Here is a 23,350-nt window from a genome sequence, read left to right as displayed (position 1 = left end):
GGATACTCAGGCAGTTCTCCATTGAAGTCAGTGGGAGTTTTGCATGAGCAAGGATTAAAGTGAGAGTGTTAGGATGTGGCTCGATAATATAAGAAGTCCAAACAAAAATAATTGTATGTTAACATTACTGTCTATTGCTTATCTGAGACCTAACTGTGCTTACATTTCAACTGCGCTTGAATTCTCCTTTGGCCTTTTTCAAATTGAAAACCCACAAATATTTATTTTATTTATTTAGATTCAATTGCAATTAAATAATTCCCATCGAGCAGCTCTGAGTGCCCTAACAATAATTAAATTTACAATAACAGTAATGAATTTATTGATTTAAAAACAAACAAATACCAGGGGGTGCCTAGCCAAGGTTCTAGACTCCCCTGCCATAAATGACAGAACCAAATAAAATACAGCAGCCGTAGAGCATCAAACTTCCTTTCTTCATACAAATCTGACTAACCTCAAAAGCCCATCTCCACAGCAGGCCCATAGGGTAAATTGATAAGAGAAAATAGATATAGAAGAGAAGGACCCACAACCACCAATGATAATCTTTCTGTGGCATATGCCCACTGGATCAGAACAAATAGCCCTGCTCTGCTCCAGAAGAAGGTGAAATTTCCTGAAAAAAGGGATGCTGATATCCCAGAGAGTTTAATGCACTGGAGAAGAATATCAGCACAGCCATTTATTTAACTCAGGCGAAAAACCTTTGAGGTTAATGCTTAACTTTTTACCTAGGGAACAAAAACTGCATTAGCAACTTAAATGCTACAAAATTCAGAAATCCACATGAAGGTTCTTGATGGAAAATGCTAATGACCATTACATATAAAAAGCCCCTCTTACCTATTAAACCATGTCACATGTTCATTACAGATAGATTTCTGGAGAACTCATAGATTTACCATTCCTTTAGCAAATAAAAAAGTAACATTTTGGGTAAGCAAAACAACAGCAGCAATAACTGTGTGCTATCCATCCTTTGAGGACTGCTACTGATGTAAGATTGTGATACTTTGGGTAAGTTTATTGTGCTTTCACAATGAATTTTGATAACTGGGCAATAACTTCTCAGTGTTGGGTCTGATTGGGTCTGGGGCAGAGAGGTATGTCCATTGCCACTCTGCTCTGAGGTTTCCATCAACAGAAGGGCATCTCCAGAGCCTCCACAGAAGACCCATATGTGGGAGTTGCTGAGGAGATGCATTGCATTGGCTACCCCGGTCATACTCCCATCCCACACTTTGCTGTCCACCTTTGGGCCTACTCTGTCCCGGCCATTTTTTGTTGTCTCTGCCTTTTCCCTGGGAGACTTTCTGCTGCCTGGGGCCCAGGCTGTGAGACATTGAAACAAAGCAATGATAGAATGTGGGAAGTTTCCAAGAGAAAAGTTGATCATCTTTATTCTCCAGTAGGGGCCCTCTGTTATCTTTCATCATATTGAGACTGCCAGGTGCAGAGAGTGATAAACACATTTTGTTTAACACCTTGCGGGCTGGGCTAAAGGTATTCTTTCAGGAACCTTGTGAACCTTCTTTATATCTGAGCATGTTGCCTTCCTCTGATTTAATCTGGAATTTGTTTGATGAACGTGACAGTCTTTTGTCTCTGAGAATCTGAAGCCATGATTGGGCACGAGGGGCGGGGTGAAGGAGGACAGAGAGGGAAGAAAAGAGACTTCGGTGCTCTGGTTTATTGCTTGCTCTGTGTTATACCTAATTCAGCTGTGACAAAGAAGATGCCCATAGAAAGGCAACAGCTACCAGATTGCACTTTTCAGTGCAAAATAATTTACTTCTATTTTTGAAAAAGGAACGTGCTAGTATCCTGCATTTAAAAAGACTGGTTTAGTCACACAGCAGTTCTGTGGCAAACATAAATGAAATGGAACGTCTTAGGACAAAACTCCAGGAGAAGCAGAGAGAACCCATGACTGAGTCCTATGAATGCTTTCTCTTGCTTGTTTGCTTGTCTTTCAAATACCTCTTTCACCCTTTGCATCTTCCAGAGCTGGGAGAGCGCCCTCAATGTGTGGCGTGGCCTTGTTTACACTGGCACTTTTTAAAAACCTCTCTCACCACTGCACCTCTACACGTGGTAGCAATGGTGGGAGAGTAGTGTGTTTAGCCATCATTAGATTTGATTGGAACAGGAGTGGACAACATGGTGGTATTAACACCAGCTACCTCTCTACACTAATGCTGCCACCAATGAAATCACACCAGGGTTCATATACTGTTGGAGTATTTTTAGAAAATTGCTAGTGTGGGCACAACCTCCGATATCCGAAGTGTAAATCACTTCTCCAAGTGTTCTCTGCCTTTAATAGATTTCCCAAGTTATCATGAGTGAGTACTGGCAAAACTCAGAAGACCAGGATCCCTTCCAGGGATTTGTATGAAATTCTTAGCTACTACACACAATGCTAAGTTTAACATCTCTAGACGGTGTCATCACTGGCTTGATTTCCAGCATGCAAACTGAATGGGAAAAAGTCTGCAATCCTACTTAATTCCACCAGAATTCTGTCTTGCTGTCTGCCTGGAGTTGGAGAAGAGAAATAGAAGCAATCTGAACACTTGTTCTCATAAGTTTCTTTGGGTCATTCTGTTGGAGAGTATGTCCCCAAAGTCTGATAGTTCACTTTCTCCCTCTTCTAAAAAAAAAAAAAAACTTCTGTCTTCCTTCTCCATCCAGCGAGGACTCTGCTAGTGCCTGGCAAAGCAGATTGACACCAACACCTGCGTGGGGCAAAGTCAACATAGACATTACCCCACAATGCAGCCTCTTATCTCTTCAAAAACTAGGTTCATTCTCTGGGCTGCTCCTGCTTTGCAGATTCCCTTGAGCAGCACCACACAGGCCAAGGAGTTGTCTGAGATCCATGCTTGCCTGTCTCTTTTTATACTTGGAGATTGCTTCTGTCTAAATGAGCGGCTGGGAAGCTCACCAAAACAGAAAAGGACAACAGAAGCCACAGCTGGTTTTGGCTCTGGGAAGCAAGAAGGGAGCTGATGGTTTCTGCTTTGAATTAAAGCAGCCTCACCCTGACCACAATCTTCCTGAGTTATAGAAGTGTAAAGTATGGGAAAATGGCCTGAGATTGCTTTTTCCAAATCTCTTTTACTGCTCAGTGAGTAACCCTCTTTCACAGTACTCTGACCCTCTGAGCTGTTCAACATCTGATTTGATCATTCTCCAGTCAGACTTTCAGCCACTCTCTATGCATACATTTCAATGCACTCGGGGCTTTCCCAGACAAATGCCTTTTGTACTGCAGAAACGGAGCACTGACACTGCAAGGGATGTTGCATGTACTATGCACACCAGCCTGGGTTGGTAATGCCTTTAGTAGATTTAGACTTTTAATTTTATTTCACAAATTTGGCACAAAGCACAGGAAAATCATTACTGAGATTGTGCCACCAAAAAACACCACTCTAATAAACCGAAGCTGCCCAAATCTGCCTGGGCATCATATATTGGTGGATCAAGCGACTAGAGAGTCTCAGCAGACATCCCAAAGCAGTCTGTCACCACCTCCTCACACTTCAGATAACCTGCAGGCTGTCGTTATTTGAAAAGAGTGGTGCATCCACTGGTCAAATAGTAGGATTCCACATGAAGCAAAATGCCACCTTCCAGTTCCCTTGGCTGCTTTGTAATGCAGAGGCATAGTGGAGCATTCTCTGTGCTCAAAGTTTCTTCAGTTACCAAGGAGGTGATTTTTTCAAAAGCAAGGAGCCCTGGCCCAACGTTGTTCCTCCTGAAGTTGATGGTAATTGATGTCTGTGGGTGAAGAGTCCTTTTGAATGAGTGCTTTTGAATACCCCACCTAAAACTTCTAAAGTTTCTGAAGTGGCTACAGGTTCATTTACTTCTCAGAAAGTGCAGATCTAATTGAGCAGATGTCAGCAAGGCCCTGGGCCACTTTGAGTAAATATTTGGAAGCTTTATTTTCAGGAAGAAACCTTTAAGTATGAGCAATACCTTTTATTATCAAAACCAGATGTGTTATGGGTCAGAGACTGCTGTGGGAATTGATTCTTCAGAAGAGAGAGGTTCCATCTGTCTGGGTTACCTGAAAAGAGGAGATTTGGTCAGACCTTCAGCTGGGGCATCAACTTGGTTGACTCCAGTGGAGCTATGCTGTTGTACACCAGCTGAGGATCTGGCCCTGAGAGTTTTCCAGTAGTTTGTCACCAATACAAACTATGTTTCAGGAAGTGAGATTCATGCATATTGTTACAATTTATGGCTTTTATTTCTTGTGGATAGTTAAATAATATCACAGGGCCTGATACTCCGAATCAATGTTTATCATCACAGTTTGTAGTATTTGACCCAGGGAGCTGGCCAGAAAAGAATAGCAGATATGCAATCTTTCTTTGGAACCTTGCATCAAGGTTTTTGTTTCTAAGAAAACACACTATTCTTAACTACAGCCATGTTAAGGAATGTTGAGGAAAAGAAATTCCAGATGTGTTGGAATCCATGCCGTGGGCTGTGATGCTCTTGTTGTAATTAGTGCTGAAGGAGAGAAGAGGAGTTAGTTGTACAAATGCCATTCCTTCTGTTGAGAGGAATTGTATCATTCTCACGAGCTGCTCAAAGGAAATGGACAAAGACTCATAAATTCCCGGGACCCCTTGTAATGGCCGTCTGCTTTTCAAGGAGTCTTGCAATAACTTGCAGGACTGGGCAATAATGAAGTCAGAGAGTGCAGCCAATAATGCCTGCTATTAGCATCATTCTAGAGGCTGGACACATTTTATCTGTGGAGTCATTCTGAGGGAATAACAGTGGAGTCCCATGTTGCAATGGTTACAATTAGTGCTCAGAGTATAACCACACTGTAAAGTGGAACTATGAATGAGACATACAAGCTAGGTCCTAATCCTGCAATAGGATCCACTAAGGTGAACAGTCCAATTGCAGGAGCTAGACCATGACTGCTATTTAGGTGGGCAGGGGCAGAGATGTCATGATGCTTGCTACAGAGTTGAATATAAAAGCTAAAGAACAGAACTGCTTTATAACTCAAGTAGACATTATTTTAATAAGAATCTTCCAGGCATAAGAATATTTCAGAATTTCTATTTTCCAGTTTAAAGAGCAATATATTAAAATAGCTCTTTTATGAGAGGCCCTGAAAGTGTTTCTAAGTTTGGGGTTGGTTTTTTTTTTTTGTTCTGTTTTGTTTTTGGGTTGTTTTTTTTTTGTTTTAAAATTTCCAGTGCAGTATTTGTAATAAATCAAACAGCTCCATTTTAAAACTGTAATCCACAAAACTGGAAACTGTAGCTCCTTTTAACAGAGTGCAGAAATAAAATAAAAACTGGTCTGTAAAAGCTGCAGTTTGATCTCTATAATAAGTCAAAGGTTTCTGTGTTCATCCAAGAAGGAAAAAACCTATGTCAGAGTGAGCTGATTCCAAATGGAAGATCTTGTCTGTAACTCAGTGGTGGTGGGAAGTTTTTGTTCAGCTGTGTTAGTGCTGTTTCATCAGTGAAATGTGGTTCCTCCTGCCATTGAGTCCCTCTCCATGGTAGTGAGGATATGAATTAGGTAGCATATGGCACAAGCGATAGCCTTGGACGTGTGCACTAACTACCCTCTAAACTATGAAAAGGAGGTGTTGAGGAGGATGGAAAGGGAAAGTAGGAAGTAAATCAAGGCCTTCTCCAGTGAGTATAGAACCATGCTCTGTGACGTAGAGAGGAGAGGAGTGATGGTCTTGTGTTTAAGGCACTAAACTGGGACGCAGAAGATCTGGATTCAAGTCCTGGTTATGCCACAGACATCCTGCCTGACCTTGGGCAAGTTCCTTAATCATTTCGTGTCTCAGTTCTCCAGCTATGAAATGCAGATAGTAATATTTCCTTTCCTCTACCCTTTATCTGCCTTGTCTGTTTAGACAGTACGCTCTTCAGGGCGGGGACTGTCTCTTACTGAAGAGAAACCTTGCTAGAACCTTCTAGCAACCTGTCTAAGCTTCAGTTCAGTCCTGGCTAACATGGCTCTGCTTCCATGCTTCCAGTTTGGACACGTTTTTTAAGAATAAATGAAAAGAGCCATTGATGAGGACTACAGCAGGCAGGGGCCTAAACTGAGCTTTTTCTGAAAACCTTCCCAAAGTGGCTGTGGTATGAGCAGCTCCACTAGTGCTCGCGGTGGTGGGAGCAAGAACTGGCTGCTGATGCTCTTGCTGCTGTGTCACCTTGGCCTTCTCAGAGCGGGGTGAAACAACAGAGTGGCTAAAGAAAGCTTCTAGCTGGACTACATTAAAGTTCCCACCATTGAAGAGTGGGATATTTTCAGTGTACTCAGGGCCACCATTATAAACTTCTACCCCAGATCAAATGGTCGTGTGTAAAACCCCTTCCAGACACACCATTACTATTGGGTGTAAAATGTCATGGATAAAACTTGGCAAAACATTTAAAAGCCTTGATAGCAATAAATTACTCCATTGAAATACAGTTTGGGAAATCACCAGTTACACTAAGCCAACTCCACACCTGTAGGGAGTGTGACATTTTTAAGTAATGTCCATACATGTTGCAGATGAACAATCTTTGATCACGGATGTGACAAAATACATTGACTTTTTAAAATTAGTTGGAGTCACATAATGGCATAAACAATATCCTTCTATTTAAGAAAATCTCTCTCTTCTTGCATAGTTCAGCATGGTACTTAAGTAGCAATTTTCATGTGACATACAAATATTTTTGTCTGGGAAAAAAATTATGAATACTCCTGCTTTGTTTCTGAAAGGAATATTAATATTTTTTAAAAGTAGACTTAAATACCATGTTTTTAGTCCTTGGGACAGTGGAAAGAAAATGTACTTTCAATTAAAGACAACTTTTTTCCCTATAGTTGTTTTTTAAAAGCTCATACGTGCAAGTGTATATATGGGTGGGGTTGACCTAACTCTGCTCCCGGTGGTGGTTGAGTGCTTTTTCCAAATTCCATACAAACAGTAGGTTGTATTGTCAATAATACTGTTTACATTTTATTTGTAAACAAAACCTGTCACTAAAGTTGTACTTGTGCTTTGCATTATGAAAAATAGATATTGTTTAGTAGTAACTTACATGAAAATCCAAGGAAATTTCTACGGCATATTCATTTATCACTCCTCAGTTAGGCTGTTTCATGACATGTACCAAAGGAAATGATGGAGACCATAAAATGTGGCATGTATTACTTTCTGATGACATCTGATGAACGTAGGTCTTAACACTTCAATGCTGTATGAGTTAATCTTGTTTGGTTTGAGTCTCACTCGTTAAAACCTGTTGTTATGAAAAGAGGAATCTGCTTTTCTTAAACCCATTTCTTTATTTGTAAAATATTCTGCTCCACCACAGTATGGGCTAAGCTTTGTAGAGTAACCTCATTGCTGTAACCCTGACACAGTTTTGTTGTTCCCCAGCCCTGTTGTACCATGTTTAGAATTATGTGTATTGTGAAGCACCTTGCAAAATAATGCATTTGGGCTCTGTCATCATGATGTGGGAGATTGCCAATGGGATTTGTGCTCCTACATCCTTCACGCCCTTTTCGAACGTCTCCGCGGATAGCAAAAAAAAATGCTAAAACCCTGGGTATCTGCAGTAACCACAGTGGGGTGTGTTGGGTCGTTGATTGTCACAAATAACTAAAGATTTTATGAAATCCGTAACCGAAGGCATGAATTTATGCTAGATACCAGCCCTCAGATGAGACCCTAATCTCATGCCCACCTACATACAGTCTGTAGGTATCTGATATAACCCCACACCTTCTTGCATTCATGCTTACAGAAGGGAGAATGAAGTGACGTGTCCGTTGAAATTAACATCTGTACTGTATGTTTGCCCTAGGGCGTGCTGGAGAGCTTTCTGGGCACAGCAGTCACTGGAGCGGTCTTTTGCCTTTTTGCTGGTCAGCCACTCACAATTCTGAGCAGCACAGGACCTGTCCTTGTCTTTGAAAGACTCCTGTTTAATTTCAGCAAGTAAGTAAAGGGGGAGAGGAGTGTTGCCAGTGCTAATACAATGTTAGCTGGGAATGAGATTTTTAAAGGGGGGAATTAAGTGCATTGAAATTGAACATTTACTTGTGTGAGGGTGAGAGAGCTGTAAAATGGGGGCTAGAATTTTCCAAGGTGCCCATAGAGTTCCACTGGGATTTGGGTGCCTAACTCCCTTTTGTTCCTTTGTTAATCTCAGCCAGCGTCCGATTACAAGAGACATTTTGCCGAGCTATAATGAACTGGACAAGATGGCAGTGCATGGTATTATTGACTACAGTGGAACTAGAGTGGTTGGTACAGTGGGCTTCCTTAATCGCTCTGTTGCTCAGAAAGATGAGCAGATTTCTCCATACGATAAAGGCAGAATCCCATTCCATGAATTTGGTGGCAAAAGTCTCATTGACTTCACTGGCAGCAGAATTTGCCATTAAACTGGTGGTCCATTGAAAGTGGCTATTTATATATAAAAATAAAAGTATCCCTGGCATGCACAGATATTGTCACCAAATCCCCTGGATGGGATTTTGTTGCATTAAATAGCTTTGTCTATCTACTCTGAATTCAAATAGGGCTTTTTCTGTGAAATGTTTAGGTGCTACCCTAATATAAATAATAAAGTCCACAACCAGATTTACACGCCTTTGTGTTAGGTGCTGGACCAACACAGAATTTTCATTTGCTATTCCAATAAATAATACCAGTAGCATGACATATTGGGAGATTGCTGTTCTAAAGTAATCAGGAGTACACTTCCTTACTGTTAATATTACCTGCTGCACTGTTGACATTTTTGATGCCATACAAAATGGGAGTGTGTTAAGTTAAACAGAACCAACCAAACCACATCTGTTTCATCTCCCCATAAAGAAAGAACCCACAATATTATGTATTGTTAAAGATCTGAATTTCAAAGTACAAAGACATTCAGTGTTAAGAAAATAGTGGGTTCCCTCCCAAAGCTGTTTGTAATATGGGACAGCTGTTTAACTGATTGTAGTTATACATGGAAAAGGCCTAATAGATTTGCAATAAGAAAGGAGGCATAAAGTGAGGTGTCTAGGTAGCTAAAGCGTAATTTCATTACTTCCTTCATTATATCGAGGTTTCTAGGGAAATTAACCTTTGTGGATTTTGAGTAATCTCGCTTGATAATTCTAGCTATTTTCTGGAGGCTATTTTAATTAAGATGATCTAATATGTCTCTCTTCTGCACAACCTAGAAAATATTAAACATGTTTGTATATGCTTTTGAGATATAGTAATGCTGCCATGCAAAAATATATTTGTGATCTATCTACGGAGTTCTGTATGATGTTCATTTAGAAGTGGGATGAATCCACTTGATTTCATCATTAACCTTACCACATTTGTGGTGTTGTGACTGTGTCTGAAAATAACATGATACAATTTAAATGAGGGCCTCAAAGCACGGCATGATCTCAGAGTCTGTCTCATCACATTTAGCAGTATTTCAGAATCATTAGTGTTTGAAGCATGTATGATCACTCACTGTTTTCAGCCTCTGTGAGACAGCGAGCCAGATCTATTTCAGCACAGTGAGAAGTTTAGTAAAACATAGTGTCCATTCACCCTTTTGTGAGTTCAGCCATCAACTTTTGTTCTTTCCTGCAGTAACTTTCCCCAAAGCTTAGTAGTATACAACTGTGCAGTCATACAGAAATCATTAGTGCAGGGATCCCATGTGTTTCTATAATACAAGCACTATTGTATGTGTTAAAATTCATAATCCGTTAAATTACCTCCCCAAACTCTTTTTGTTATCGAAAGCTTGTTCTCCCAAGTCCTTGGTTCTTACACACCACAGATTTAGGGCTGGTCTACGCTAGAAGCTGATGCACCAGTGCAGCTGTGCTGCTGTAGCGTGTCTGGTGGAGACGCTCCCTGCCGATGGGAGAGCGCTCCCGTCAGCATACGAAAACCACCTCCATGAGAGGTGGTGGCTATGTCAGTAGGAGAAGCTTTCCAGCCGACCTGGTGCTGTGCACACCGGTGCTTAGGGTGGCATAACTTACATTGCTCGGGGGGTGGCTTATTCGCATCCCTGCGCAACGAAGGTTATACTAACACAACCTGTAGTGTAGACAGGCCCTTAGTTGTGGTGCTTCCTGCTGAGGCACTGAAACACCAAGTTTATTTTGTAGGGGGAGGAGGAGAAAATCCACGTTCCTTTGCAAAAAGGTCATAGATAAAATCCACAGCTATTTCTGAAGCTGCCAGTTTCTTCCCTGCCTGGCAGTGTGAGAGGAGCTCAGGTGACAGAGCCAGGTCAGCAGGAAAACCAGTGGATGCTCTGCCTGGGAGCTGGGTGCCAAACATAAGCAGAGTGCTCCCTGCACATCCTTTTCTACAGGGGGAAACTCCCCTCTCCCCCGCACCTCCACCCCTGATTCCCTCTATCCACTGTGGGTCTCCTGCCTCTCTCCCTCATACAGCCCAGCCCTGCCAAGAGGAGAGAGAGGAGATTAATCCTGCGGCCCATCTCTTTATCTTCCTGGAGCATAGGCAGCAAGATGCAGGAGAGACTGGTGTGCCTGTCGAGAAATAGATTAGATGGGCAAAAGCAACTCCTTTGGACCTCTGTAGGAGGAGGAGAAGGGCATCCTCTCCTTTCTCTTTCACTGGTGTAAATTAGGACAACACTTTTTGGTGTCACAACATGCCTCTAGCCTAGATGATCTGATCCAAATCCAGGTACTGTGAGCAGCAGGAATAAATAGGAGGTACAAAATATTGCTCTTTTTCCCTTAAAGAGGAGGTGGTTTTCAAACTTACTGTGACTAAAATCTTTTGGTGTGTAGCAGTGGGATTTATGGAGAGCCACTGCCACGTGACAATTGCAGTCATACGCTGACTTTTCAGTACATCATTTCAGTTCTTCCTGCTCACAAGAACGTCCTGTATAGTGGCAACAAAATTAGAAAGAATTCCATGGACCCATGCACAGAAAGTTCAAAAGTCCTTTGTGGAAACCACGGATCTACTCCAAACAGGCATAAATATCAGCAGGCCTTCCCAAAAGATTTATAGAAGGCAGTGTGATCAAGGTCTTAATCTACAGAAAATGTCTGCATGGTTGCTTTCTATGGAGATATCTGGATTAGATGATATTTCATTTTATGAAATAAGTTTCTCTCTTCTCCTCCCCCCAAACCCACTGTGATTAATCAAGCAAACATTAGAAAACTGGTGTGAATAAGTCAATTGGTGGCATGAAGTAAAACAGATTTAAAGGAGGAAAAACATCAGAAATGTGTCCCTTTTCAGTAATGGGGCCAGATAAGTACCTCAGTATCTGAGCCCCTCATAATCTTTAATGTATTATCTGTCCCTAAGGGTACAGCAGCACGGAGGTGTAATTCCCAGCTCCGGTAGAAGTACATATGCTAGCGCCTAAGAACAGCTGTGTGGCTGCAGCAGCTTGCTGGAGTAATGGACCCAGGGGATTGAGCAGAATTGCACTTGGGAAGCTAGCCATAACTGCGGTGGCCACGCTGTTATTTTTTAGGTGCTAGCTGGGAATTATATCTCCCAGCTGCTGTGCAGACATACCCTTAGTGACTTGCCCAAGGTCCCACAGGAAGTCTGTGGCAGAGCAGCGAATTGAACCCAGGTCTCCTGAGTCCCAGCCTAGTGCTCTGACCACTGGGCCATTCGCCTTCTCTATACGTAGTCTCCAAAGACACCACTATAGCACATTCTCTGTAGTTGGCTGCTCTTTGCTAGCCCTTCAGTTGCCCCTTTTTGCCTGTAGAGAGAGACATGGACTCGTGCTCTGAGCAGAGGACCAGGAGCCAGGAAATCCTGGGTTCTGATCTGTGCTGTGTCGCAGGGCCTAATTTTCAGGATTGCTGAGCACCAGTAGCTCAAGCTGAAGTCAGTGAGAGGCTGCAGGCGGCTCTGAATATCTGGCTCCTAACCTCTCTCTGTCTTGGTCCCCCCCATCTATAAAATGGTGATGAGGGTAAAGTTTACCTCACAGGGGTGCTGTGAGGGACAATTAATTAATCATGGTAAAGTGTACTATGCTTATTGTTGGCGGAGTTTATGAGGCCCTGTGTTTAACTTGTTGGTACTTCTCTGGTTGTGAGCCCCAGGCATGGAGTGGGAGAATGGTATGCAGGGAGGGGAATTTGCAGGGGACACTGAGCCCAGGTTTATGGTATAGGGGTGTGGGTACAGGGAGTCCCTGAAATAGAGAGGGGTGGGGGACTGGCACACAGGGAGCTTGTGGGGGTGGACATTGGAGGGACACAAGGAGCCCCAGTGTATGCAGTGAGCTTGGCTGCAGAAGCTGGTGAGTGATGCCCAAGTGGTGCTGGAGGGCCGGCGTGTGATGAGGAGGGCTGGGGCTGTATATGCCATGTTCTGTTCAGACTATGCTGGGGAATTCTGCGCTATGATTGTGGGACTTTGGTTACGATTTACGTGCATTCACCCCACAAGGGCTATTTGCCCTTAGAAAGGCTCTGGGGACTATTTCTGGGGACTCTGAAGCAGGGAAACCAAGGCAGGGAAACTGCCTGTCATGCTATGGCCTGCTGCAAGGGGACATGCCAGTCAGGCCTACCCTATAACTATTCCCTTGTATCCGTCATCTGGTGTTGAAAACCATTCAGCTACTAGTGTAGATATGAGGAAAAGGCATTTTCAACACGGTTACACAAAGTATAATGATGGTCTATCTACATAGGGGAAACCTTCTAAAGGGTAGAACCCAATGCAGCTAGGTCCATAGAGACACCGTTCTTCCAGGACTCTTGCAGTCTTACAATAATGGAGTAGAGGAGACAAAACTGTTTAACATTAGCAGCTAACCTGTTTTCACCATGAGTATTGCAGAGTCCAGGGGGGCCCTGTTGCTGACAGTCGGTGTCAGCAATCGGTCATTTTCTTAGCCTACACAGGTCCTAGAGATTAGCTTGACAGTGATCTAGTAATTTCCCCATTCCCTTCACTTTGAAAGTATCTTCTCGTAATGCTGCCCTAGACTGTTCTTTTAGGGTTCTGGGCTATATGTGAAGTGAGTCCTGCATTCCTAAGGAGTCCCTGAGTAGAGCTCCTTTCTTCAAACGACACGAAAAGATTTTTACCTGTGTTAGAGGCAAGCTGAGTTTTTAAATCCCCTTTTTGAGATCCTCTCAGTTGCACTTCTCTGGTGCAAGTTCCACTACCTTCACCCCTTAGACTGGGTCGGTGTGTTTGGTACCTGTAAGTCCAGCAGCTGTTCCAAGTGACTCGGAAACAACTTCTTCAAAACAAAGTGTTATTTTATTCACCCAAAGGCACGTAGCAAGGAGAGGGATAAAACAACAGAAGGCCTTTGCCTGGATCTTACCTAAACTTTATTCTTTTCTTGCAAGTTTTGCATAAGTTTCACTCAGTCCAGACCCCTGTGCTCCTGGCCTGGGAGAATCAGACAGCCTCTGTAGCAGTCTCTCTCTCTCTTTGTCAGAGACTCATCTCTAGCTGCTGCGTGCTCACCTCCTCCCTTTCTCAGCTAGGGTTTTTAATGGTTTAGGGCCTCTTTGATCCTAGGCTCTGGGAAAAATTAACCTCCAGCCTCGCTGGAGCCCAGTGGGTGGACATTTCCCAATTAATAGCTCCCCCGTTGTTTCCTTTAAGATTTTGGCAGGAACTTATCTTTGTTGTTGTTTTTGTTTCCTATTTGCTTCCTCCTAATAGCCTCTTTTGATTAATTCCATGCAGTTAGGCAGGATAATATTAAACAGGTACACTGAGGTGTATATGATAGTCATAACAAATACTATATATAACTCCTTTGTTCCCCACAATTTGCAAGCCTTGAGTTCAGACTTGTGTATTTCTTCTTTCGATAATATGATTGATTTTTAAAGGAGGGCAGGTCCTGCATTCCCTTCGCTGCTGCATGGGAAACTCTGAATCCTGATCTTGATATTTATCAGGGAAGTTAATTTGCAATTGGTTTTCTAAGTTATGTTGTAAACTTTGGGCCTGATGGTCAGCTGGTATAAACTGATGTCAGTGGAGTGACACTGATTTTCACTAGTTGGAGGATTGACCTTTTACGCCTCCGTTTATATTTTCTCATTGATCTTCTGCAGTGCTAAACCATGTTATTTATTCTAAAAAGCACTTAAGGTCACCTGTAATATACAGCAATGGAGGTTGAAGCAAAACTGAACAACCCTAGATGTTCAATTGCTAACTCAGCTGTTAAACTAAACCCCATCATTATCACTGGCTAAAAAAATACAGAGCCTACTGGTTTAAGTGTTACAGGAATTACTGCTTTTTATATACCCTAATAAACTCAGCTCTTAAAATCCATACATTTCCCAGTTTCACTTTGGGAAGTTCTCTAACCCTTTATGGAATTATCCAGCCTCTAGTATTTTTTTCCTCATTGTCACCTATTTTAAAACACTTGTTTTGCAGAGACCATGGGTTTGATTACTTGGAGTTCCGTCTCTGGATTGGCTTGTGGTCAGCACTCCAGTGTCTCATTCTGGTTGCTACTGATGCCAGTTTCCTGGTCAAATACTTCACCCGCTTCACAGAAGAGGGATTTTCCTCCCTGATCAGCTTCATCTTCATTTATGATGCTTTCAAGAAGATGATCAAATTAGCAGACTATTACCCAATCAATTCCAATTTTAAAGTGGACGATATCACAGTTTACTCCTGTGTCTGCATGCCACCAAAGCCAGGTAAGAGAATACCATATTAGCTCATTGACTTTCAAATATAGGCTCTCACTTGTGCACTCTCTTTCTGTCACGCTATCACTGTGACATCTAATTTAACTGTTAAATTCACCCTATGCAGATGAAACCAACACAGAGGGCTGAGCACCATGTAAGTTCCAGTAAAGCCCTCTATTGAGGCTTTAAGCGGCACATAGGTCTTGTGAATTGCACCCTAAGTGCTGATCTAAAATTCTCTCTAGGCCTGGCATCTGAGGGCCATCATGTACATCATTACCAAAAAGGGGAGGTGGTCTCCTGTGTTCTCATTCCTTCACACATCCTTAGTTTTGAATGACATTTCTCTAAAAGCCTGGGAAAGGACAGAAAGCGATCATTACATCAACAGGCTGGGGACACACAGTCTCTGTATACACGGCACCTTTCTTCCAAAGTGCAGGGGATTGGCTACGCAAGGCTGGTATATGAATAAGAGGGGTGTGTGTGTAATACAATATTTTTACGTATTAATTGTAGGGGATCCAGCCAAACAGTTTTGCCTGTTACTGTAGAATGAGTGTAGTGCAGATGAAGTTTTAATAGGCACAGATTAAAGCTTGGAAATACAGGTGGAAGCAACCAGCTGAAAAACCGCAAATACGAACAGGATGCTTTAAGCTGTGTGCCAGCTTTCTTCATTATGGGTGAGTTAGTTATTCCTGAGACATTTTAAACAATGACGACTGAGTAAGAAATTTGGCATATAGACAAAGTAAACGGAGTGTTACAGCATTGTACCTTCCAGACAGGAAAATAATCAGGTCAGTGCTATCCATGTGTCTGCCACGGGTTGACTGTAACTGGATCCATTAAAATTATGTATTTGTTATCCATTAAATGTAGATCTGTTAAGGGTGGGATTCTCAAAAGTTCTCAGCATTGGCCCAGCTCTGCTCCCATTAAAGTCAGCAGGAACTTTATTATTTATTCCTCACTGGGAGAAGTGAGGAAGTTGAGTTAGGCCAACACTGAGTGCTTTTGAAATCCCACCCTAGACAGACAGTATTTTAAGATGTCCATTTAAATGACTTAGATTTTAAATTAAACGGATCCAGGCAGAGTGGGGAAAGGAAACGGTGCAACTGGAATCTGTATGTGAGTCTGTATGTTTGGGAGGGAAACCCTCATGCTTATGTAAAAACAGAGATTTGTGCCTGGAAATGTGACACTAATCCTAGCCTTTGTGGGGGGAGAGGAGGGGTGGTAGTGTTTAATTCAATCACAGTCATTAAATCCTGATTTTTAGAATTTCCATTTCACCTTGTTTACGTTGTAACCATTATATTTATTGTAGAGGAAAAGGCAGAATAAATGAATTACTGGTCTTTGGGGACAACTGTAGTATGCGGTTGCTCACATCAGCCCCAGAGAGATTTCCACACCAGACTCTGGTGAAATTCAGGCTTTCTTTAATTCACGAGTGGCTGTGTGCATGTGGTCTCATCTTAGCCCTTACATTTTGGTACACACCCTAAACTCACTGCGTAGTTCGGCAGTCTCACATCTTGGGGAAGGGTTGGTGTGTAGGAGTCGACGCTATTGCCCGATTCGCTTCACAACGGTGAATCAGGCCCTCTGTCTGGCTTGATCCCATGCGTCCATGTTCCGTGTTGTTAGGAGCACTGAATTCACACAGATAATTAGATATGAAATCCTGGTGCACTAAACAGTGTCTATAAAAATTCTGTCAAATACCTCTCCATGTTTTCTTGGTCTCCTAACTTGCCCAGGTGTGTTATTTCCTTCGGGCTCCATTGCACCTTTAGGGCACAGCACTGCCCCAGGAAGAGCACTGGAGGCATTCTGCCTCCCACAGCTCAGTGCGCAGGGGAACTCACAAGCTGCTACGTGTATTTAAGAGATGTTGCATATTTCCCACCCCTTATGCCACCTGTTGTGTAGGGGGAACAGAGCCCTGGCTCTATCTGCCTGCCGCCAGGCACCATGCTTCCCTTTTTGATTGTCTTGGATAAAATCCTGTTTCTCCATGAGCACACAGAAGCTAGCCAGAACTAGCCCACAGCTAGAAGAGTATTCTCCACATTACACCAGTCAGAATGATCTATAGGTGGGATTTTCAAAAGCTTCTAAAGGAGTTAGGAATCTAACCTCCATTGACTTTCAGCGAAAGTTGGGCATCTAACTCCCTTAGGCACCTCTGAAAATCCCATCATATAACCTTAATGCTCCTTGGGAGAAAACGGAGACATTATTTTGAAGGAATCCAATTGTTTTTATGGCCAGCGTATTCTTATAACAATAAAAACCAGGTCTTTCATCCCAACATGCTTTCCTAGCAAAAGAATGTGGTCCTTGAGTAAATAATATTTTAACTAGCAGATTACTTGTTTTTCAGCACCAGGATGGTATGTAATGTTGTAGTAACTGCACACAGGGAGATTGTGACATTTTGAACCAGGAAGAAAAGTTATAGGAAAAGAATTAGGAAAATCTCATGAACAATCCCCCTTCCCCCCCCATTCCTAGCATTAGCACATTCCTTATTCATGGGACAATCTTGGAATTTCATGGAGGATACTCTCTCATGCTCCTCCAGATTTGCACATCAGTCCATGTAAACGCCTGTAGGACATTACCAAGATCTGCATCAGAAAGATAAGGCCTTACCCTTCTGCCCAGGCATAAATGGAGACAGCCAGTCCTGACCATGGCTGTAATGTGGTTATCTCCATGCCGTCAATAGTTCAGTCAGACCTGCAAATTATGAAATCTGGTACAAGCATCAGGCCCTGCCCCTTCACCAAGATGTAATCACTGCCATAGCTTCTGGTTGATTCTCCAAACCTGCCAGTGTTGTCTCAAGTCTTCTCTGGATTGAGCCTCCATCTGCTAGTTCTCATCCATATTCCTCTACACATTGGGTCAGTGACTATAACACGCCTGCTGGATCAGCTGAGATTGGAGCCACAAAATTGGGTGTCACCAAAGCCCCGCTCCTGATGTTCCTTGCTCCCCTCCCCTAATAGCCCATCTAAACCTTGAACGAAAAGGGTGACAAGACAGCACCTGTGGTAACCCCCATCAGAGTGCTCTCGGGGCGGATGAGCAATCTCTCAGTATAATCTTCTGGGATCTCACAGCCTAGAAGGACGGGAGCCACTCCTGCATATACCTGCTGGTAAATCTAGAGTACCCGAGGGACCGCTGTGTCACAGGGCTTTTGCTGGAATGTTGGGAGTGGAACAAATCCTGTGATTCAAAGGCTAACAGCGTGTGGGGGAAGGACTGGAGAAATTTCCCATATATAGCTGTGGTGAACAATGGAAAGGAGAAACATCATCTAGAAGGAAGAAGAAAATAATCTGCTCCAGGTTTTACACTAGGCTCAGAACAAGCTGGGAAAGTAATTTGCAAGTCTTGTTCCTGGAAAACAGTGTCACATGACAAAATTCCCATCACAACTGGCATTAACTGGCACCCTTCTAGGTAGTGTCAGCCAAAAGGCCAGGGGTTAAGTGGGCATGCCAGCTGCGCTACTCTTATCTCTCAAAAAGAAAAGGAGTACTAGTGGCACCTTAGAAACTAACCAATTTATTTGGGCATAAGCTTTCGTGAGCTACAGCTCACTTCATCGGATGCATTCAGTGGAAAATACAGTGGAGATTTATATACACACAGAACATGAAAAAATGGGTGTTTATCATACACACTGTAAGGAGAGTGATCACTTAAGATGAGCTATTACCAGCAGGAGAGCCGGGGGGACAGACGGACGGATGACGGGACCTTTTGTAGTGCTAATCAAGGTGTGCCATTTCCAGCAGTTAACAGGAATGTCTGAGGAACGGTGGGGGGTGGGGTGGGGGAATAAACATTGGGAAATAGTTTTACTTTGTGTAATGACACATCCACTCCCAGTCTCTATTCAAGCCTAAGTTAATTGTATCCAGTTTGCAAATTAATTCCAATTCAGCAGTCTCTCGTTGGAGTCTGTTTTTGAAGTCTTTTTGTTGTAATATTGTGACCTTTAGGTCTGTAATCGAGTGACCAGAGAGATTGAAGTGTTCTCCGACTGGTTTATGAATGTTATAATTCTTGACATCTGATTTGTGTCCATTTATTCTTTTACATAGAGACTGTCCAGTTTGACCAATGTACATGGCAGAGGGGTATTGCTGGTACATGATGGAATATATCACATTGGTAGCTCTCCAATACCACTTTCTACAAGCCATTACCCTCTGATCCCACTGAGGGTTATCAAAAGAAACTACAGCATTTGCTCAAGAAACTCCTTGAAAAAGCACAAGAACAAATCCGCACAGACACACCCCTGGAACCCCGACCTGGGGCATTCTATCTGCTACCCAAGATCCATAAACCTGGCAATCCTGGGCACCCCATCATCTCAGGCATTGGCACCCTGACAGCAGGATTGTCAGGCTGTGTAGACTCCCTCCTCAGGCCCTACGCTACCAGCACTCCCAGCTACCTTCGAGACACCACTGACTTCCTGAGGAAACTACAATCCATCAGTGATCTTCCTGAAAACACCATCCTGGCCACTATGGATGTAGAAGACCTCTACACCAACATTACACACAAAGATGGACTACAAGCCATCAGGAACAGTATCCCCGATAATGTCACAGCAAACCTGGTGGCTGAACTTTGTGACTTTGTCGTCACACATAACTATTTCACATTTGGGGACAGGGTATACCTTCAAATCAGCGGCACTGCTATGGGTACCACAGCATGGCCCCACAGTATGCCAACATTTTTATGGCTGACTTAGAACAACGCTTCCTCAGCTCTAGTCCCCGAATGCCCCTACTCTACTTGCGCTATATTGATGACATCTTCATCATCTGGACCCATGGAAAAGAAGCCCTTGAGGAATTCCACCATGATTTCAACAATTTCCATCCCACCATCAACCTCAGCCTGGACCAGTCCACACAAGAGATCCACTTCCTGGACACGACGGTGCTAATAAGCGATGGTCACATAAACACCACCCTATACCAGAAACCTACTGACTGCTATTCCTACCTACATGCCTCCAGCTTTCACCCAGATCACACCACACGATCCATTGCCTACAGCCAAGCTCTACGATACAACCGCATTTGCTCCAACCCCTCAGACAGAGACAAACACCTACAAGATCTCTATCAAGCGTTCTTACAACTACAATACCCACCTGCTGAAGTGAAGAAACAAATTGACAGAGCCAGAAGAGTACCCAGAATTGTCCCATGAAGAAGTCACCTACTACAGGACAGGCCCAACAAAGATAATAACAGAACGCCACTAACCATCACCTTCAGCCCCCAACTAAAACCTTTCCAACGCATCATCAAGAATCTACAACCTATCCTGAAGGACAACCCATCACTCTCACAAATCTTGGGAGACAGGCCAGTCCTTGCCTACAGACAGCTCCCCAACCTGAAGCAAATACTCACCAGCAACCACACAACAGAACCACTAACCCAGGAACCTATCCTTGCAACAAAGCCTGTTGCCAACTGTGTCCACATATCTATTCAGGGGACACCATCATAGGGCCTAATCACATCAGCCACACTATCAGAGGCTCATTCACCTGCACATCTACCAATGTGATATATGCCATCATGTGCCAGCAATGCCCCTCTGCCTCATTGGTCAAACTGGACAGTCTCTACGTAAAAGAATAAATGGACACAAATCAGATGTCAAGAATTATTACATTCATAAACCAGTCGGAGAACACTTCAATCTCTCTGGTCACTCGATTACAGACCTAAAGGTCGCAATATTACAACAAAAAGACTTCAAAAACAGACTCCAACGAGAGACTGTTGAATTGGAATTAATTTGCAAACTGGATACAATTAACTTAGGCTTGAATAGAGACTGGGAGTGGATGTGTCATTTTACAAAGTAAAACTATTTCCCCCCACTCCCCACTGTTCCTCAGACGTTCCTGTTAACTGCTGGAAATGGCCCACCTTGATTATCACTACAAAAGGTTTTCTCCTTCTCCCACCTTACAATGTGTATGATAAACACCCATTTTTTCATGTTCTGTGTGTATATAAATCTCCTCACTGTATTTTCCACTGAATGCATCCGATGAAGTGAGCTGTAGCTCACGAAAGCTTATGCTCAAATAAATTGGTTAGTCTCTAAGGTGCCACAAGTACTCCTTTTCTTTTTGCGAATACAGACTAACATGGCTGCTACTCTGAAACTACTCATATCTCTGTCACTAGGCCTTTGGGTCAGGTCTGAGGCACATTAGCAGAGAGGTTTCCACTGGCCATATCTCATTTATTAAATAGCTTGTTTAGTACTTCAGTCTTGATGCTGGCCAATTGGCACCTTTCAAAAGCCTTAAATTGATGTGTTATTTCTCTCTCCCTCACACGTGTGCGCCCCAAAGGGAGCGTTCTCTTTTTTTCTGAGTCTGTTTATAAAAAAAAAAAAAAGGAATACATTTGCATTTAAATGAATAGTTTTCCAACTCAGCGGCTCATTGTGGTTACTAGGAGAGACCTTTCCCCTGCAGCTCAAGAGTCTGCAGCAGCAAAGTCATGGGGGTGTGGGCAGGGAAGCACTACACAGGAAACGGTACATTTTCAAGGTGTGCAGCCTCCTGCAGTTTGCTTACATGCTGTGGCTCACTGTTGACTTTTCTGGGGTGGGCGTGCTTAAAAACCGGAGGATGATTAAAGGAAAAGCGAGAGAATGCGTCATTGCAGTTTCTCAGGGTTTGTTCATAGTAAAAGTGCTAACTCGTCCCCAGTGTGCCATATTCAGAGAGCTGCATGTGACTTGAAGAGGTTATATGTATCCAAGCCCCTTGTACTATTTAAAGCATAAATGGTTTTCTGCAAAAGAAACTGCCTTTTTTTAACCACAATATCTGTAGATCTGCATGCTCCATGCAGTGTGATACACTATCCTGCTGAATTTTACTTGACTCTGTCAGTCGTTTGAACGCACTAGCTTGAGCAGTTCAAACTGGTTTATACTGCTGTTTGGGATCACCTATGAAAGACACACAACCATAGAGCGTTGCTGGAGATGTGCGCCTTGGAATCAAGAGGGAGACATGCTGTGTAAAGGCAGGGTATGGCGGGACACCCTTGCTTCTCCTCATGATCATAGAATATCAGGGTTGGAAGGGACCTCAGGAGGTCATCTAGTCCAACCTCCTGGTCAAAGCAGGACCAATCCCCAATTTTTGCTCCAGATCCCTAAATGGCCCCCTTAAGGATTGAACTCACAACCCTGGGTTTAGCAGGCTAATGCTCAAACCACTGAGCTATCCCTCTCCCTGATATCCCCAGGACAGAATTCCTGTCAATAGGGCACCTTGTAATAAGTAACCAATGACAAACAACAGATTGTTTAGTTTTCTCTTGATGCTTCCTCAGGGGCTGTCCTGGGCATTGCAGTCAACTGGCTTTTCTGCTTGAGAAAAGTTAATATGTAGGCTAGGAAGAATTCAACCTTAATTTCTTTTATCATTTTGACTAATATTGATATTTATTTTTTCAATTTTTATTGATTTTACATTTTCACAGTTGTGGGAAATTACGGAGGGGTCAGACAATTGGGGGCTCAGACAATTATTTAATGACACTAAATGTCGAGATTCAGAAAGAAAAGGAGTACTTGTGGCACCTTAGAGACTAACCAATTTATCTGAGCATAAGCTTTCGTGAGCTACAGCTCACTTCATCGGATGCAGAAAGTTTCAGATTCAGAAATTCAGAAAGTTAAAACTTGATAAGCATTAAAACATTAAATCGTTAACATCACGTTAACATATGCAAAGTAAATATCCTTACATCAAATTCTAATAAGTTCTCAAGCTGCATTTTTCTCACTTTGCCTATCTGCAAATTTTGATGATTATCGATAGAAATATTTTTTCTTTTGCTGGTTGTGGGTATGTCCGCACTACGTGCTGCTTTCAGCGGCGTGTAGCATACATACGAGTGTAATGCCCCTAGCACAGGTTAATACAGCAGTGTAGACCATGAGGCACAGCACAGGGGAGTAAGGACATGCCTGAAGGATGTGCTTGAATACGTACCCTACATAGCTCTCTACTTGCCAGAGCCATGTCTCTCTGTCTATGCCATTATTTTTAGCAGTGTCTCGCTTGCCTTTTTTCAGCTAGAGCCCTTCTCCACCGTAGAGAGAGACTCCAGCAGTGGGGAAAGGTGTAGTGTAGAGGTGTATGGTGAAATTGACGTTATCGACATTTACCAATAAAACCTAATCTTTCCAGGTCTCTTAATACGTATGACAATTGTGCCTGTAGTCTCACGGGGGCAGATCCTGATACCTATGATGAGTAACACTTTACACTGCAAGTAGTTACGCTGAAGTCAGCAGGGTGACACGTGGAGTAAGGTGCATTTAGTGAGAGTGAAGAGTATTGAAAACGGATCCACAGTAATTTGAAAAGAGGAGCCTTTTGTAAATGGAAAAAATAGGCATGAGATTTAAAACTTTCATTTTGTGAAAACAGAATTCCGATACTTGGTTGCTTCTATAAAGCCACTCGATAGGCATTTTATTGCTTCCCTTCCTAGGCTTCAATTGGTAGTAT

At 42.9% G+C, this 23,350-nt stretch overlaps 1 protein-coding gene across 8 annotated transcripts in view; it reads left to right on the top strand.

Moving 5' to 3' along the window:
- The window catches only part of SLC4A4 (solute carrier family 4 member 4), a 259,907-nt gene that overhangs the window by 182,951 nt on the left and 53,606 nt on the right, over positions 1 to 23,350 (top strand). For all 8 annotated transcript variants that reach the window (XM_048846797.2, XM_048846802.2, XM_048846805.2 and 5 more), the window contains 2 exons: positions 7,875 to 8,008; positions 14,465 to 14,736. In XM_048846797.2, coding sequence (XP_048702754.1) covers positions 7,875 to 8,008; positions 14,465 to 14,736 — 406 coding nt within the window. The remainder of the gene's footprint in view (positions 1 to 7,874; positions 8,009 to 14,464; positions 14,737 to 23,350) is intronic.

The sequence above is a fragment of the Caretta caretta genome, chromosome 4, assembly GCF_965140235.1.
Source record: "Caretta caretta isolate rCarCar2 chromosome 4, rCarCar1.hap1, whole genome shotgun sequence".
NCBI lineage: Eukaryota > Metazoa > Chordata > Testudines > Cheloniidae > Caretta > Caretta caretta.
This window is presented reverse-complemented; position numbering and strand designations above follow the sequence as displayed.